The 20,373-nt window shown below is 37.7% G+C and overlaps 1 protein-coding gene across 4 annotated transcripts in view; it reads left to right on the top strand.

The window, feature by feature from the left end:
* ENPP3 (ectonucleotide pyrophosphatase/phosphodiesterase 3) overlaps nt 1-20,373 on the top strand; it is a 212,514-nt gene that overhangs the window by 170,394 nt on the left and 21,747 nt on the right. For all 4 annotated transcript variants that reach the window (XM_033938316.1, XM_033938317.1, XM_033938315.1 and 1 more), the window contains one exon: nt 19,615-19,744. In XM_033938316.1, coding sequence (XP_033794207.1) covers nt 19,615-19,744 — 130 coding nt within the window. The remainder of the gene's footprint in view (nt 1-19,614; nt 19,745-20,373) is intronic.

The following is a 20,373-nucleotide window of genomic DNA, read 5'->3' as shown; positions in this document are numbered from 1 at the left end:
TATCACCTCTTAACTTCATCCTATGCCGTCTCATTGCAGAGCTTCCTTTCAAATGAAAGAGACTCGACTCATGTGCATATAGGTATTTAAACATCTCTATCATATCTCCCCTATCCCACCAGCGACGATAATTGGCAATTAGCAAATCATAAGTGACACTAATTGGAGTTAATTGAAACCTATGTGCACAACTTGGTAGGCGTATAGCACAAAGGGGAAGATTCTCAAAAATAAAATGTGCCTTTAACGTGCTTGCTAAACTGGTTCCAGCCGATTTAGTGTGCATGTATTTTAGTGGCGGATTATCAAAATGACTTACTGTGATCTTTTCTGAGTTTTCTAGCAGATCGTGATACTGCCTTGCAAATGTAGTGCAACGAGGTCATTAATATTAAAATGGCTAAAGATCCAAATAGTATACCAACAAGTTCAAGCCCTCAAAACCAATATAAAGAAATCTCAATGAAAAAGGTAAATGCCTCATAAAATATTTGTGGATGAAATATACCTTTTTTTGTTCTGGAATATCTTAGGAGCTTTCTAGATATGAAAAAGATCATCAGGGACTAATTGAGTGTTATAAATTTGAGAGGAATATTTCTGTTATAGTCTTCATTGTTATTGTTTCTTGCTGTTTGAATTTTAAGTCTCAAATGTTCGATTCTCCCCCCTATGGTTATATATGGGGTCTAAGAAGAAATGGCATTGTTTCCTATCAAATAATTTGTCTTTGTAAAAATTTCCTGTTCATATTTCCTTAACAAGTGCAATGCTTGATATTATTTTCAAAATGAATAAATAAATTTAAAAAAAAAAAGAAATCTCAATGAACTTGGCCAAATCAACAAGTTAGAGTGATAAATCGCCTGGACTGGATGGTATACATCCTAGTGTACTGAAAGAACTCAAACATGAAATTGCTGGCCTGCTGTTAGTGATCTGTGAACTAGCACTAAAACCATCTGTAGTACCTGAAGATTGGAGGGTGGCTAATGCTATGACGATTTTTAAAAAGGGTATCAGGGGTGATCTGGAAAATTACAGACCAGTGAGCATGACTTTAGAGCCAGGAAAAATAGTTGATACCATGGCCATTGCCTCCTCAGTGGAGGAGGGTAAACAGTAGAGTACCACAGGGGTCTGTACTGGGACCGGTGTTATTTAACATATTTATAAATGATCTGGAAAGTGAAATAACAAGTGAAGTGATTAAATTTGCAGATGACACTAAACTGTTAAAAGTTGTTAAAATGTATGCAGACTGAAAAATTTCAGGCAGACCTTAAGAAATTGGAAGACTGAGCATCCAAATGGCAGATGAAATTTAATGTGGACAAGTGCAAACTGATGCACTTTGGGAAGAATAATCCAAATCATAAATTACCAGATGCCGGGGTCCGCCTTGGGGGTTAGCGCCCAAGAAAAAGATCTAGGTGTCATCATAGACAATATAGGGCTCATAATCGAAAGAGAAAAACATCCAAAAACCGGCCTAAGTCAGCACTTGGACGAACATTTCCTAAATACGTCCAAGTGCCAATAATAAAACCGGGTTTTGGACGTATTTCTAGACGACCTAGGCCTACATAGTGCCGCTGAACGACCAAAGCTAAATGGGGTGTTTTGGGAGGAGTGTCGAGGGCAGGAGTTGGGAGGGACATGGGCCGACTTAGACTTAGTCGTACAGCATGTATAACCGAATGTTATACAGCCCAGGATTGACTGAACTTGGATGTTGTGACTTAGACTATGTAAAACATAGTCTAAGTCACAAAAACCTACCTCAAGTCACCAGATAAGCACTGAAAACACATAAAACAAACCCCCACACACTACCCCATTGATCACCGACCCCCCCCCACCCCCATAAAAATATTAATCACACCTTTAAAATTCAGCCTCCAGACCATCATCACCTGGCCGCCTGGCATAGGAAAGCCTAGTCATCCAGCACAGAGGCGGCTGAAGTCGTCTTGGGGGTGGGTTAGGGACTCATGGAGAGGAGGACCCATGCCCATAAGCCCTTGTAATCACTGAATTGATATTGAAACATGTGCACTGCCCTATATACCCCCCAAAATCCTTTTTTACTGGCATATAAGTGTCTCCTGCAGCCATAAGGGCTATTAGGGTGGTAGATAAATGGGTCTAGGGGATTCTGGAGGTGGTTTGGGGGGTTCACCAGGCCTATATGGGAGCTGTAGTGAGGAGAAGCCATGGCACCCTTTTTGTGAAGTTCACAGCAGTGCCCTGTAAGGTACCCCACTATTTAGGTGGCATGTCTGGGTGTTCAGTCCATCCCTTTGCAGACCCCTCCCACGTCCAACAGGGCTTGTTCTAGGCGATTTAGTGGCTTGTACCCCTCCCACATCCAACAGGGCTTATTCTAGGCGATTTAGCGGCTTGGACGATCAGATCAGCAGGACGTATAATTATACGATTTTTGAAACAAACAATATTTTGGACATATTTTTCGAAAATGTGTCTTAGGCTGTTTACTGTGGACGACTTGCGAGTTGGACGCGAACGGACTTAGACGTCCCTTTCTATCATGCCCCTCCACGCTGAAACCTTCTGCTCAACGTGCAACGGCGGCCAAAAAGCAAACAAGATACTAGGAATTATTAGAAAAGGGATGGTAAATAAGACTATGAATGTTGCAATGCTTCTGTATTGCAACCTCACCTTGAGCATTGAATTCAATTCTGGTTGCCATATCTCAAAAAAGATATGGTGGAATTAGAAAAGTTTCAAAGAAGAGTGATCAAGATGATAAAGGGGATGGAACTCCTCTCATATGAGGAAAGACTAAATTAGGGCTCTTCAGCTTGGAAAAGAGACAACTAAGGGGAGATATGATTGAAGTCTACAAAATCCTGAGTGGAGTAGAACGGGTACAAGTGGATCGATTTTTCACTCCATCAAAAATGACAAAGACTAGGGGACACTCGATGAAGTTACAGGAAAATACTTTTATAACTGATAGGAAGAATTATTTTTTCTCTCAAAGAATAGTTAAGCTCTGGAACGCATTGCCAGAGGTTGTGGTAACAGCGGTTAATGTAGCTGGTTTTAAAACAAGGTTTGGACAAGTTCCTGGAGGAAAAGTCCCTAGTCTGCTATGGAGACAGACATAGGTGAAGCCACTGCTTGCTCTGGGATCAGTAGCAATAAATGTTGCAACTAATTGGATTTTTGCCAGGTACATATGGCCTGGATTGTCCACTGTGGAAACAGAATACTGAGCTAACCCAGTTTGGCTGTTCTTATGTTCTTACCCATCCTGGGACCACTTGAGGCTCAAAATGACTTTCATAGCCTCTTAGTTTTTTATGTGTCTCCTTGTCATTGGTCCTTATTGAAATGCAATATTTCTCTCTTCATCATTTTTATCTTTAAAAGTATGTTGTAAGGCTATATCTTATTTTATTTATTTATTTAATTTTCTATACTGTTGTCCCAGGTACTTAAGCATTTTTCTCTGCCTGTCCCAGTGGGCTCACAATCTATCTAATGTGCCTGGGGCAAGGGGGGATTAAGTGGCTTGCCCAGGGTCACAAGGAGTAGCTTGGGTTTGAACCCACAACTTCAGGGTGCTGAGGCTGTAGCTTTAACCACTGCGCCTCACTCTCCCACCTTTAACTTAGCTTAATAACTGCTATCCAAATGGTCAGGGGAGTTTACAAAAAGGGGAAGTCATGAGGCAAAGGACGTCGAACACTCAGCAATGGGTTATTCCAAAGTATACTTTACTGGAGAACAGCACGGAATCAAGCAAAAGGACTTGACACTGGCAGTGTTCTGGCACTCCTGCCTTTGTCAAGAATTTAATGTTGCATTAAAAAAAACATGTGTGAATACACATAAATACGCATAAAGAAACAATAATAAACATACAATAATACAAAAATACATGTAAGTTACCACACCAAAATTTGCATAGATAAGAACATAATATGCTTGAATACAATGATATGCACGAATGAAGTAACAATGAGAAACAATAAATATTAAGATATTAGTCTAAAAACACACAAATACTGCGTATAAATAAAAATTGTTAAGACAAAAAAATGAGTTTAAATAGGGTCTGGTATTGCATCAAAAAAGGTATATAAATATGAATGTACAAAAATAGAAAGCAATAATAAGTATATATAAACACACATGAAATAAAACACCAAAGTGTTAGAGGCCTTAAGCACCTGGGCCAATCATGGCTTTAGGCCCCTCCCCGGTGCATCCCACGATGTTCCAGGAAGGGGCAGGCCCACCAGGGAACATAAGAACATAAGAATTGCCGCTGCTGGGTCAGACCAGCGGTCCATCGTGCCCAGCAGTCCGCTCCTGCGGCGGCCCTTAGGTCAAAGACCAGTGCCCTATTTGATCTAGCCTTACCTGCTTATGTTCTGGTCCAGCAGGAACTTATCTAACCTTTTCTTGAATCCCTGAAGGGTGCTTTCCTCTATAACAGCCTCTGGAAGAGCGTTCCAGATTTCTACCACTCTCTGGGTGAAGAAGAACTTCCTTACGTTTGTAAGGAATCTATTCCCTTCTAACTCTAGCGAGTGCCCTCTCATTCATTCTCTTCACCTTGGAGAGGGTGAACAATCTCTCTTTCTCTTCTAAGTCAATTCCCTTCAATATCTTGAATTGTTTCAATCATGTCCCTTCTCAGTCTCCTCTTTTCAAGGGAGAAGAAGCCAACTTAAAAAAGGTATTGTGGGGTCCAGGTGGGCTTAGAGGGGAGTGTCAGGGAGCATGCCCTTCGGTGTGTGTGTGTGTGTGTGGGGGGGGGTTCCGGCAGGAGGGACTGGGCGAGGTGGCGACAGGAGGAATTGGGTACTCCTCCTGATGCAGACATTCGGGGGTGGGGGGCCAGCTTCAGATGTTCCGGCAGGAGGGAACTGGGCATCCCACGTCTAAAAGGTCTTGTTCTGGGCATTTGGAACTTGGACAAATTTTTGGTTGAGAATGCGGTATAAAGATAAACGTAGTGGCGGTCTGGGCGATTAAACGCCTGGATGTACAAGTAAATGACTTTTGGAGATAAACCCCATTTTGGATGTACCGTACTTTTCGAGCATTGACATTTTGCCGCTGCTAACTTTGAGTGACTAGCACCCTACATGTAAATCGGACTTAGATGTTTCTTTTGATTATGCCCCTCCACGTATTCAATCCACGAACTGTCTTTATTCAAAGCCTTTACAAATTGTTTCATGAGGCCTACCTTTATATATAGCAGTGAAGTATGATTCTATCTTGTGCTACCAAAGGTTCATTGATTACATTTTGCTCACCAACCACCATATATTCCCTTGGAGGCCAATCTTTTTTTGCCCAATGTTCATGTTTGGCTCTACTATCCCAATAGCATAAAAAGCAAGAATACTTTGTGTAGCCACCATATCTAAGAAACTAAAGCTGATGCAGTCTATCCAATGCGATTTTCTGAATCAGCACCCCAAATTACCCCAGGAACAGGTCAAAAAACCCAAGGGACCAAGAAAAATTTTTTGTTGTTGTTGGTCTGTGTAATCAATACAGATCAAAACAGAATGACCGATACATGACCAGTTTTCTTTTTTTTCTGGGTAACACTGGGGCGGTATTATCTGGATAATTTCCTGCTCTGCCCAGTACCTCCCCAGTATTGCCCAGATAAAGATAGGGTAGTCAGTAATGATTTTCAGAGGCACTATCCAGATAGTGCCACTGAAAATTGATAGACATCCCCAATCAGTGACATCTATCCAGATAGCAACTGCTGCCACCTGGATAAGTGTATTAAATGAATGATAAACAGCTGGAAATTCTTACTGCATGAATTAGCTACATATAGTTACTATACAATAGATGTAAATATTTGAAGTTGTAAATAATCTATTTTGTTGACGAAATAGATTCAAAAGGGTCAAATTTAGTTTAGTTTACTTTAGGTAACTGTTCATTAGATCCAGTTTCATAAGCATTTATAATATAATTATATTGATAAATGCAAAGCATCTCTTAAAATTATTCACTTCATTCATGCCTGAATTAGCCAGTAGAGTTGGCAAACTGTTTTCTAAGCGCTCTAAGTAGTCAATAATCAAAAGATTTTGTACAGAGGAACATATTTATCCATATAGAAGTACGCTGTGACTTTCTGCAAATAGACGCATGCATGCTTGGAGAGTAGAATCCAAGTTTTATCTATACTTTTTTGGGCATACTTTGTACCCATTTCAAGATAGTTGCATGGAGGAGCATTTTTGATAGGACATCTAAGTCTGAGTTTGGACATTTTGGGAAAGACGTCCAGAAATCCAGTAGATAAAACGTCCGGTCTCAAAACAGCAAGATGTCTTTCTTTTTTTTTTTAGAATAACCTATACACTTCCCCCTCCATATTTGCGGTAATAGGGGAACGGCATGACCGCGAATACAGAAAAACCACAAATAACTTTTTGTGTACTATTCGCGGGTTTTCTGTTAAAAAAAAAAAACCCTAGAAAAAGCACAAAACCGCAAATTACCCGACCTGTTCCTGTGCGGCTGTAAAGGAAAGTATGGGTCTGGATTCTGAGAACCGCTTTCAGAACAGAGCGCAGGGCTACCACTGCATGAGGGAGAGAGCAGTAACCTACTGTGGTTTGTGGGGGACTTCCGGATCAGACTGCGCGCCTGGTGCTGGCAAATGCCAGGTACAGAGTCAGAGCGTGCCCACTGAGTTGCAGGTGTGTGTGTGCTCCGTGGCAGGCCGGGGCCTCTGGGAACAGCGTTGGATCCTGTCAGTTCATCGGCCTCCACCTCGGCTGCAGGTTTTGGGTGATTCCTCCAATTTCCTGTGATGTAAATTTGGGGGCGGAGACTGCGTTCAAAAAACTGCAAATAACTGGATAATGAAATTGTGAATATGGAGGGGGAAGTGTATAGACACTTTGGTCCTTAGTACATCTATCTTTCTTGGTCAATCTCAAATATAAAGAGGTCCACATTAAAAACACACAAAATAAATTTTTGTCTAGGCAGCCTGCATTCTTAGCAAACTGTTCAGACAGCTGAGCATAGAAGAGGAGCTCTTTCAAATTAAATGCCATAGAAGAGTAGGTAGCCAAAAATTACAAATGAGCACTCTTTCAATAACTAAAGATTACAAAATTTTAATATGTTTACCACTTAGGAAATTGCATCTTCAGAATCATTTGTGCACAGCAATTAAAAATGGTTTACATTAATTGCAGCTGTTATACAGAAACCTGAATCATTCTAAGAAGTACTGTAGTGAATTTCACATTAAAAGTCCCAGGTACAGATGTCAGTATATCTTGCTTATATCGTATGGTGAGCCCTTCAAAACCCACCCAAAACTTACTGTACCCATCTGTTCACCACAACAATAGCCCTTTTGCTTGCAGGTATCATCTTAATGTAGGTACACGTGATATAAAATATACACATATGTAGAACAAATGTGTAATAATACAAATCCAATAGAACTGTATGTAGATGGTGCAGACCCGACAGTCCATGTTTCGGCTATTAATAGCCTTCCTCGTGGGTCCTACAGAAATATGTATATATGTATGAGTAAATGTAATCAGTTATAATGGTGTGCTAAAGTGATTATATTTACTCATTCTGATATGGCGCTAGTGAGTCCACCCTATGAGCCTTTGGACCAAGCTTCCTTGGTGGACTTACCATCAAGACGGTGTTTTTTGTGGCAATCGTCTCCACCTGGAGAGTGTTGGAACTTCAGGCTTTGTCCTGCAGAGATCCTTTTCTTAGGATTATAGATTCAGGTGTGGTCTTGCGCACAGTCCCATCATTTTTGCCAAAAGTGATTTCTAATTTCCACATTAATCAGGAAATATGCTTACCTGCCTTCACACCTCTGGTTAGAGAAAAAGTGATTGGGTGTTGAAAGCATTGGATGTGCACAGAATCTTACTGCGGTACCTGAAAATTACAAACTAATTTTGGTTGTCAGATCATCTGTTTGTACTGGATGGAGCAACCCATAAGCCTCAAAAGCAACTATTTCAAGAAGGATTCATATGGCCATTTCTTCAGCCTATAATTGGAAGTGGGAAACATCTGCCTATATCCCTGAAGGGCACATTTGACAAGAAGTGTTGCTTCCTTAGGGATGAAATCTTCGGCAGTTTCCCCAGAAGAAATCTGTAGAGCCACCACTTGGTCTTCTCTGCATACATTTATGAAGTTTTACAGAGTAGATGTGACGGCCAAACAGGACTCTCCATTTGGTTCTGACAACAGGCTCAATTGTTCCTCCCTATGCTTTGATACATCCACAAGTTTGGAAATAGGGTGGGCTTCAGGAATAGTGTGTCTGTCTATTAGAAAGAAGATTACCGAGATAAGAACCTAATTTTTCTAAAGCGACAGCCACTCTATCAGCAGTGAATTTGCCTGCTAACTTTCTCAAGAAGGCCTGGCAATTCAGACATCTTGTTTCTTTCATTTGTCCAGCCTTGACAAAAATAGAGGCCGCAACTATCTCATCAAAAAATTTAGTGGGTGACTATAAAATCTCCCACACTCTTAGTGCAGGTTGCGCTCATTGATGACTTGTTTGTTTTTCTCCTTGTTATGTATTGCAAATGGTTATGTTTTGTTTATCTGTTATATGTTTAATGTTACGAGCAGAACAGACATGTCTCTTGGGGAGTGTCCCCATACTCCTCCTTATTCTATTTCCTCTCCAGGACTAACTGTCTGCTCTGATACAAACTGAGGAATTGAAAGACAGCCCAGAGAGATTGGAAGGAGGAACAAAAGAATGCAAATGAAGCTCCCTACAAGAGTTCTCACGAGAAGAGGTTGACTACCTGCAAGTTCAGGAATAGAGTGTCTGTCTACTAGAAAAAAGATTACAGAACATAGGGGGCGTGGCTTAGCGCGAGCACGGATGGAGGTGTGATCCTGAAGCTCCTCTCCATCGGGCAATGAAATAAAGAAAAAAATTTATTTTCCTTCAAAATAATTGTATATAAATATATATACGGAAAGCTGAGTAAAAGATAAAAAACAAAATCCTAAATAGCGATATTTGAAGAAAGGTATGTGCAGACAAGAGACGGAAGAACGAAAAGCCGTTTGAACTGACGGTTACATAGAACTGAATACAGTGCCGAAGTATGTGTTCTGATCAAATATAACAAAATATAACAAATATAACAAAAAAGCTGAGAGGAATCGGGAAAGTAGACTGTGATTTCGGATGTTTGGAGAGACTTGAAAGCAACGCTGAGACGGAGAGACGAAAGTAAAAAAAAAGGCTGAAGGGAATCGGTAAGCAGAGAGCTGTCAGTGTCGGCGTTTTCAATAAACTTTGAAATATATGTTAAATTGAGAAAAGTAAAGAATGAATGAATATATTCTGACAAAATATAACTAAAGGAAAAAAGCCGAATTGCTATATTTAAAGTGGGATTAGTGCGGATGAGAGTTGGGAAGACATAGAACTGTTTGTGCTGACAGTTTATTGAAGTTTAAATGCAGCGCTGAAACCGCGTGATATACATGATTCAACAGTTTGGCGAAATAGAGGATAAAAGTTTATATTCTGAACAAATATATATTGAAACATAAAAAGGAAGCTGTTAAAAGTCAGGAAAGTTGAGAGCTGCCTGTATTTCAATTGATTTAAGAGACTTTGCAGCTTAGCGCGAGCAGCAATACTGATACAGTTGAATGTGAAAAACCAGAAGGTGATCTGATCAAATATAGAAAAAAAAAATCTGAATTGCGGCAGTTGAAGTGGGATAAGTGCTGACAATAAACGGGAAGACAGAAAACCAGTTGTGATTTTGGCAGTTTTATTGAAATTGAATGCTGTGTTGAAACCAGCAAATTACAAGTGAAAGATCAGTATTGATTGAAAAAAAGGAATTTGTGTTCTGACCAATTATATTGGAAAAAAAAAAAAAAATTATTCTTTGACAAAAAAGGGGATTAAAAAAAAAAAAAAAAAATTGAGAGAGAGAAGGACTTACATTTCTCTTAAAAATTGGGTGCCTTAGCACTGAAGACAAATAAATGTCAGCTTACTTATAAAAAACAAATACTGAATTCAATATTAATTTCCTCTTGCAAAGCTGCGATTGGGCTTGTGAGAGAGGAGACACGAAAAAAAAAATATTCAACGGAACTCTAAAAAACTGAAACAGCAAGATATTGAGGATTTGAGAGACGCTGAGAAAAAACAGAAGAAAATTGCTTAAAGCTGATCAAAATAGAAAAATAACTCTAATAAAGGGTTGCTCTCCTTAATCAGAGCTGCGATTGGGCTTGTAAGAGGAGAGAAAAAAAAAAGTTCCCCTACAACATTGAAAAAGTGAAAGTGAGAAAAACATAGGTAAAGGAAAAAGAAAAGAACTTAAAAAGAAAAACTTTCTATTTCAAAGATATAACAAAATCTTGGAAGAAAAGAGATTAAAAACCTAAGAATACCAAATATAAAAGATTTAAATACAAGAAATAATAATAACCAAGGAAAAGTGAACAATAAAATGGCAAGTACTAGACAAAACAAAAATGAGACAGGTACATCTGCAAAAAGACAGAAACAAGAACAAATAACACCTAGCAAGATACCACTTCCTATCGAAGAATCAGACACATTAAGCAAAGCTGAAGTCATGGAAGAATTAAAACAAATCAAACAAATGCTGAAAGAAACTATTACTAATATGTCTGATATGAAAGAAGAAATTTTAAATATACATAGACAAATGGAAGTTAACGACAAAAGAACAACTGAATTAGAATCAAAAATGGAAATTATAGAATGTGAATCAAAAAGATGTAAAAACGACAACCTGGAATTAAACAAATTAAAAGATCAACTGGAGGATTATGAGAATAGAGGAAGAAGAAAGAACATCAAACTCTTTGGAATACAAGAAAATCTAGAGGGGAAAAATACTATCCTTTTCCTTGAAAATTTAATTCCAAAAATTTTACAATTAGACTTGAAACAAACAATTGAAATCGAAAGGGCACATAGAATCCCAATAAAAAATTCAGAAAATAAAAACAGACCAAGACCAATCATTTTCAAAATGTTGAGATACCAGCAAGCACTAGAGATACTAAATGCTGCAAAAAAAGATAAAAACTTAAACTATAAAGGATCAAGATTATGGTTTTTACCAGATTTCGCCAAAAACACAGCATCTAAAAGGAAAAGACTACTAGATATGAGACCACTACTCAAAGAAAAAGGATTTAAATATGGACTATACTATCCAGCGAAAATGAGAGTGTCATCTGGAGACAAGTCGTTATATTTTGAGGATCCCGAAAAACTAAAAGAGTTTCTATCTAAACCAGAACCTATGATATATTAACAAAATATATTAAAAAGGTTTTGAAGACTCTATGAAAAATTAGGAAATACAACATATCGAAATATTGAAGAAATGGAGGAAAACAATACAAAGAAAAGACAATAATAATTATATGAAAGAAAGAACAGAATATATGAAAATTATTAAATAATACACTGCATACAAGAGGAAATACAAATCAACACATTGTTAAATAAAAAATGATACATTAATAAAATGTTATGGAAAATGATTAAATAAATATAAAAGATCAATATAGATAGATAGAAGGGAAATTTGTTAAACAAATGAATATTGATTGCCTGGAATGGGGAGAATGTTAGGATTATATTTCCAATGTGCATCCTTAAGCAGCCAATGTATTGGGTGGGAAAGGGAGGGATAAGAAGAATATTTATTAGAATAATTAAGGGAGATACATTAGGGTTTAATATGTGTGTCATGAGGAAAATTTTTTGGATATTAAATATGAAAGAGGAGAGGAGGAATAAGATAATGAAAGGTATTAAAATATATAATGTCTTTTAAAATATATTCTATTAATGTCAATGGCCTGAATCATGTAATTAAAAGGGAAAAAATATTAACATATTTAAAAAAACAAAATGCAGATATTTACTGTCTGCAAGAGACCCATCTTAATATGAAGGAATCACAAAAATTATCAGGTGGATGGATAAAAGAATGTTTTTTTGCTCCAGCAGTGGGTAAAAAAGCAGGGGTTGCAATCCTTATAAATAAAAAATGTATGGCCAATATAAAGATAAAAAATTCAGATCCACATGGAAGATGGATACATATCGATATAAGTATGGGAAATGATACCCTGACGTTATTTAATATATATGCCCCTAATTCGAATCAATCAGAATTTTTCAAAAAGCTACAAAATATGTTACTACCACTGGCTGCCTCTAATTTAGTGGTGGCTGGAGATTTTAATGCTGTAATGGATCCATTATTGGATAAAAAACCAGGTAAAAATATTAAATCTTTAGGTTTAGATAATTTAATTCGATCATGTGATTTGAAAGATATATGGCGTATTCTTCATTTTAATGATCAGGAGTATTCATTTTGTTCACAGGTTCATAAATCATTTTCAAGAATAGATTATATTTTCGTTTCAACAAATAAAGTGCAACAAGTGAGTAAAGCCTCCATTGATCCTATTATCATTTCGGATCATGCAGGAATATGGATAGAATTACAATTAGATCAATTAGAAAATAATAGACCTCTTTGGAGATTTGATAATGCATTGCTTGTAGATGACAAATTTTTGGAAAATCTTAAAACACAAATTAATGAATTCTTTCAAATAAATTTAGTGGAAGATACATCTATAGAAAATGTATGGGATGCATTTAAAGCAACTATGAGGGGTAATATCATATCATATTCAGCTTTTATTAGGAAACAAATTAAAAAACAACATATAGAATTAGAAAAAGAAATAAAAATATTAGAAGCTAAATTGATAAGCAAATGGGAATATGAAGTTTTGCAAGCTCTTTTGAAAGTAAAAGGTAAATATAACGAATTAACTTCAAAAATGATAAGAAAAGATTTGTTTTCCAAGCAAACAATGTATTATGGAAATTCTAATAAGGCAGGAAAATTATTAGCAAATTATCTTAAGGCAAAAAAAAGAAGAACTAATATTAATGGAATTAAAGATGATAATGGTATAATAACAAATCAAACAAATATAATATTAAAACAATTTTTAAATTTTTATAAGGATCTATATTCTTCTGAACCTTATTTGGAGAAACAAAAAGATGGAAAAAAATTTTTAGATCTAATAAATGGACCTAAGATTCCTGATCATATAAAACGAAGTTTAGAAGAGCCTATATCATTAAAAGAATTAGAAACAGCATTGAGATCTCTTAGAGTTGGATCCGCTCCAGGTGGTGATGGTTACACAGTAGAATTTTATAAAACATTTCAAAATATCCTCTCCCCACATTTATTAAAACTATATCAGACACAACTTATAAAAGGTAATATAAAAGGTACTATGGCTGAATCAATAATAATTGTTTTGCCTAAGCCAAATAAAGATCCTACTTTGGTTTCGAACTACAGGCCTATATCTTTGATAAACGTTGATAATAAACTTTTGGCGAAAATTTTGGCTTTGAGATTGGCCAAAGCTCTCCCACATATTATAGATATGCATCAAACGGGTTTCGTTGCTAAAAGACATTCCTCCAATAACTCTAGACTATTATTTCACATGCTAAACTTGTCAAAAAAAATGGATGAACCGGCATTTACAGTTTCATTAGATGCCGAGAAAGCATTTGATAGGGTAGAATGGAATTTTATGTATCAGGCTTTAGAATGGTTTGGTATAGGTTCTGGATTTATACAAATGGTAAAAACATTGTATAGCTTCCCGATTGCAAGATTAAATATTAATAATAAGATATCTGATGGTTTTCAATTGCAGAGGGGAGTTAGACAAGGTTGTCCTTTATCTCCTTTGTTATTTGATATTGTATTAGAACCCTTATTGTTAGCAATACAACAAACGAGGGAGATACAAGGAATTCCATATTCAGATATGGAATATAAAATTTCGGCTTATGCTGACGATATTTTGCTTTATTTGAGAAATCCAGAATCTACCTTATCTTCTTTATTGAAATTAATTGATAAGTTTGGCAAATTTTCAGGTTATAAAATTAATTGGAATAAATCTGAAATTATACCCTTGAATGTTCACTGTGTAAAAGGATTATTTGATACTTTTCCATTTATATGGAAAGAAGAAGGATTTAAATACCTAGGCATTCAAGTTAAAAAAACAATTGAAGATACTGTAAAAGAAAATGAAAAATATGTATTAAAAAAAGTAACGGAGTTATGTGAACAATGGAACCCACTACATATATCTTGGTGGGGGAGAGTTCAAACTATTAAAATGATGATCTTGCCTGTGGTTTGCTACCAAATGAGTATGATACCTATTTATTTTCAGGGGTCCTTTTATAAGAATATTAATAGAATTTTAACAAAATTTCTTTGGCTTGGTAAAACACCTAGAATAGCTTTAGTAACCTTACAAAAATCAATTAAGGAGGGAGGGGTAAATTTTCCAAATTTCTATAGGTACCATCAAGCCTATATTCTACGTCAGGGTATGTATTGGATCCTCCCAGAACTTATAGAGAATGCACCAGATTGGTTATATTTGGAATGGCGCCTTATGTTTCCCCTAAATTTAGTTCATTTACCAAGTATTAATATACCTAAAATATACAGAGAAAATAAAATAATAATGGATACTTGGAAAACATTGAGATTTATAGATAAATTAACACCCATCCCAATATATAAATCAAATAATCAATCCATATGGATAAACTCCAAGATCAAAATAGGCGGAGCCCAAATCCTTTGGAAGAACTGGATTATTGCAGGAATTAGATCTCTAGATGATATTATTTCAGAAGGTAAACTGCTGGATTTTTCACAATTGCAACATAGATTTGGTCTTAATAAAACACAAAGTTTTAAATGGTTGCAATTGAAGCAGGCCATTCAGGTTGGGTTCCCTGAATGGAAATCATTAAACAATCAATATAGTTTAAAATTCTTATGCTTTAAAGCAGACTTCCTGGGACATCAAGCCGCATTGTGGTATAAATTAATATCTGGATATTTGAATAAAAAACCAAAAAATGGTCTAAGAGACATTTGGAGCATTGAGATTGGACATCAAATTAATGCATCTCAATGGCCACTGATTTGGTCTTGGAGAATGGGATGTACAGTGTCAGCATCTATGAGACAAACATGGTTCTTTTTATTACATAGAGCTTTTTGGACCCCTACTCGTTTACAAAAACTAGACAGTTCTAAGTCTAATAGATGCTGGCACTGTAATCTAGAACCAGGGACATTAGATCATTTATTATACTACTGTCCTTATATTAAAATATTTTGGAATTCAATTTGGCCACAAATTAATAAATTAATGGAAAATCATATTGCAATATCATATGATACAATTTTATTTGGAACAATGATGAGAAAAAAAAGTCAAATTTCACCAGAAAATAATAAACTTTTATTAATTATGACAGGGGTTGCCATTCAACATATAACTAACAATTGGAAAAATTACAACAACCTAAACTACACATTTTGGTGGAACACAATATGCCATGTTTTTAAAATGGAAAGATCAATATCAATACAAAAGGGAACATACAATAAATTTATAAAAATATGGGGGCCATTGACAAAATTCTGTAATGATTAAATAATAGAATACTTTTTCTTCTTTTCTTCTTTTAGAGATTTTCTTATGACACACATATAGGGGGGGTAAGGAAAACAATTTATATATAATATAGTATAATATATGATACAAAATGTAACAAATGATTAAGGAATAATAGAAGGGTGGGGGGAGGGAAAATGAATAAAATTTATCTAGAATATATTGTTTTAGATATAAATATGTTATTGAATAATTATTAATTGTATTCTATTATGTTATATACTTTTATAAAATTTGAAAATAGTATATTAAAGTGATGAAGGGGTGGGGGGAGGGTGAAGGGGAAAATCAAATTCAGACATACATTGTGTTAGATATAAAAGTGATACTATACATATATCAAATTTTATTATTCTGTACACTTTTTATGAAATTTGAAAATAAAAATATAATGGAAAAAAAAAAAAAAAAAAAGAAAAAAAATGCAGCTAACACAAAGCAGATGATCTGTTATAAATAGTCTGCATTACCTCTACCCAATTACGCTGCAAGAGCCAAAAATAAAACATGTACAAATATTAAGAGAAAAAAAAAAAAAAAAAAAAAAAAAAAAAAAAAAAAAGATTACAGAACATAATCTTTCCATGCCCGCATCAGGCAGCTTGGTTTTATAAGTTTTTTCCACGTGTAAAATGCTTTCTAAACTTGCTCCCTCTGTGGCTAAGAAGTAACTATTCAGATGTCAACAAGTTGTGCTTAGGCTGGAAAATTTTCCCAACCCTTTAGAATTTCCCACTTGGAAGGAGCAGACTGGAAACAGATGTTAAGACTCTTCATGCTCAGAAAATAGGAGTATGCTGCTTAATCCAGCAAAGTTTTGTTAGTTTTAGCTATGATGTTAGAACTTGGCCGTGTCCTTCTGTTTACACAATTAGGTGAACGATCAAGAAATTGTTTCTATCTTCAGCTAAATCTTTCCATCTAACAAATGTATAAACTTTCTAAATAAGAGCTTAGTTTTTGAGAACTTTTCCGAGTCCTTCTTTCATCTCCATCAATTCCATATTTTTTGGTGCAGAGTTTCCTTAATCCTAATGTCTATTTTTCCTAATGGGAAGTAAGTAGCTGATATTGTTTTCATTTTACCAAATTTAACACCATGGTCTGGGTAGCAGAGTTGAATTTTCCTTCTGCTAAATCCTGTTGCTTTCAGTGGACTTCTTCCAAATGCGTTTCAAATGATGGCAGATGTGACGGCAAAGGCATAGAATTCAGACCTCTGAAATCGGGAGCATAAACTGGCATTCTTGTGCTTCTCAAATATTCAACTTATGCTGATACTAGGGCAGTGTCTCTCAAACTGTGTGCCACGGCACAGTCGTGAGCAGGGCAGGATTAACCAATAGGCCAAGTAGGCACGTGCCTAGGGCCCGAAATGGTCAGGGGGACCCGACGAAGGAGGGTATCAACATTGTTTTTTCCAAACGGCGATGGGCCCTTTCAGCATCGATCGGCAACGCGGGCCCCCCCCCCCCCCCGATCGGCAACACGGGCCTCACCCCAATCAGCAACGCAGCCCCCCCCCCCCTTCGATGGAAAGACAAGCAAGCAACGCGGGTAAGAAAGGCAACGGGAATTGTAATTGTGCAAGCGGTGCTGCTTGCCCAAAGCTTCTCTCTGACGCAGCTTCCTGTTTCCGCCTGGGTGCATGGTGGGTTGAGGTGGGGCAGAGGGCCCAGTGTACTTATGTGCCTAGGGGCCCTTGACAAATTAATCCTGCCCTGGTCGTGTGTCCCAAAGAGATTCCGTGTGTGCCACGAGAGAATCCAGAATTTTACTTTATTTTTTAAAATCCCCTTCATAAGTATACACTAGAACAGATGACAAGTAAGTCGCATACGCATACTATGAGTGTCTGTGTGTGTGCAAGACAAAAACCAGGAGATACTGGGGCTCTTCTCTCTGGAAAAGAGGAGGCTCAGGGGGGATATGATAGAGACCTTCAAAATACTTAGGGGCATAGAGAGGGTGGACAGGGACAGGTTCTTCAGACTAAAAGGGACGACAGGTACGAGGGGGCACTCAGAGAAACTGAAGGGGGATAGGTCCAAATCAAATGCAAGGAAGTTTTTCTTCACCCAAAGGGTCGTGGACAAATGGAATGCGCTCCCGGAGGAAGTGATCCGGCAGAGTACAGTACAGGGATTCAAACAGGGATTGGACAGATTCCTGAGGGAAAAGGGGATCGTGGGGTACTGAGGGAGGTGCTGGGGTGTTGCATAAGTATAGACAGCTCACCAGGTCGTGCAGGTGCAAGGCCGGAGGGTTAGGACATTGATGGGAAGATAGGACTTCGATGAGAAACCTAGGGGGCAAGGGGGCCCCTTCTGGTGATTAAGGCAGGTCATGACCTGTTGGGCCGCCGCGGGGGGATGGACCTCTGGTCTGACCCGGCAGAGGCACTGCTTATGTTCTTATGTAAAACCTCCACAAACAAGTCAAGAACAAAACACCAGCGGAGATCCAAAATATTGTTGGTGTGCAATTTTATTCATCAAATCACAAAGGGCTTCTTTTATCAAGCCATGCTAGCGGTTTAACGCGTGCAATAGCGCACGTTAAACCACCGGCCAAGCTAGCCGCTACCGCCTCCTCTTGAGCAGGCGGTAGTTTTTAGGCCAGCGCAGGGGTTAGCGCGCGATGAAAAGTCGTGCGCGTTGACCCCGCTAGCGCGGCTTGATAAAAGGAGGCCAAAGTCTTGTGTGGTTGCTCGACACGCACGTGCTTCGGCCTCTACGGCCTGCCTCAGGAGCCTTTTTGAACAAAAGCGTAGTTGTTTGTGTGATTCAAGACAAAGGGATTCAAGACAAAGTTAGACAAGTTCCTGCTGAACCAGAACGTGCGCAAGTAGGGCTAGTCTCAGTTAGGGCGCTGGTCTTTGACCAGAGGGCCGCCGCGTGAGCGGACTGCTGGACACGATGGACCCCGGGTCTGACCCAGCAGCGGCAATTCTTATGTTCTTATATAGATAATGATAGTGTGGGCAGTGCATATTAGTGCTTTCATGGTCATGTCGAGCCACCGCACAAGACTTTGTGATTTGATGAATAAAATTGTACAACAACATTTTGGACCTCTGCTGTTGTTTGTTGGTTAAGGATACAACTGCCCAGACAAGCATCATTCTTTGACATGATTGGTCCTTGAAAACTAAGGGCAAGTAATTTTAGTTTTAGTTTTTTGTGTTTTATGCAGTAGTTATCCTAACTTGAGCATCAAAGCAATCACTATGAACTTGGATTTTGAGCTCTGACAGAAATTAAAATTAAAAAAAAAGAGAGAGATAGAGAGACTGCAGATGATGATGAAATGTGTGTTTGCTTGTTGACTATTGAGCTGCATTTTGAGTTAATTTGCACTCAAAAACATGCACATCCATCGCAGTAACAATTCTATTCTTACTTTAGGTCAGGGGTGTCAAATGTCAGTCCTCGAGGGCCGCAATCCAGTCGGGTTTTCAGGATTTTGCCAATGAATATGCATGGGATCTATTAGCATACAGTGCAAGCAGTGCATGCAAATAGATCTCGTGTATATTTATTGGGGAAATCCTGAAAACCCGACTGGATTGCGGCCTTCGAGGACCGACATTTGACACCCCTGCTTTAGGTTCACCGTTGTTACAATTACCAATACATAGCTTAAAGAACTTTAAATAAATAACTATCAAATGAATTTTTTTCTGAGTTTTGCAATTTTATAATTTCAATTATAATGTGCCGCGGAAAACACTTGCTCCGTTTAGCGTGCCGGAGCTAAAAAAGTTTGAGAGACACTGTGCTAGGGAATAAAATTAACTGTATGCTTGAAAAAAAGAATGCTGATTCATTAGATAAATGGGAAAAGATTAATTGAAACCACTGTATAAATTCAGAAACAGCTCAGTACTTCTGGCTAACCACAACTGTAGGCGAAATCTCCTTATTTTTCTTCTCCTCTCCTTTTTACCAGATACACGCACTTCCTCCCACTATTCCAGACTGTCTGAGGGTTGATGTTAGAATCCCAACTGCACAGAGCCAAAAATGCTCCGACTACAAGTCAGACCTGAATATTACCCACGGTTTCCTCTGTCCTCCCAGTGAGTTTGCTTCTATTTAAAGCAAGAGTTTGCAAAGCCTTAATCATCTGGATGTGGCTCTATGTACCACCACATAGAAAACACAGTATTCAGCTTTGTGGTGACTGGAGTGCACAGGAACAGAATTTAAGTGGTTCATGTTTTTGACTCGAAGGAGAACTGAAATGATGACCAATTGGTTTTGAAGTCCTTCCTCAAAGACCTGCTTTGTTGGAAGCACCTCCCATTCAGATGTGTTTTGAAGGCTTGCATTGGTTTTGGAAGCAGAAACAGACGGTAAAAAAATCATAGTAAAAGAAAGTTTAATGCTGACTGTTAGTAGTGTTATTGCAAGTGGGTGTGAGGTTGCCAGATAGCCTAAATACAGGATTAAAAATAACACAGTGGAATGCGACGAACTGAATTTCTAGGAGCAGAGAGGAACGACTGCTCTGTGTGTGGAAACCAGGGGGGTCCTTTTTACTAAGGCGTGCTAGCTGTTTTAGCACCCACTAAACGCTAACGTGTCCGTAGACTATAATGGACGCGTTAGCATTTAGCGTGCATTAAAACGGCTAGCGCGCCTTTTGATAAAATGCCCCCCCAGGTGCATATTCTGTGTGAGCACTTATTGGAACATTTCTAATTCC

Source organism: Geotrypetes seraphini, chromosome 3 (assembly GCF_902459505.1).
Source record: "Geotrypetes seraphini chromosome 3, aGeoSer1.1, whole genome shotgun sequence".
Classification (NCBI taxonomy): Eukaryota; Metazoa; Chordata; class Amphibia; order Gymnophiona; family Dermophiidae; genus Geotrypetes; species Geotrypetes seraphini.
The sequence above is the reverse complement of the archived record's forward strand: the minus strand, read 5'-3'. Positions and strand labels throughout refer to the sequence as shown.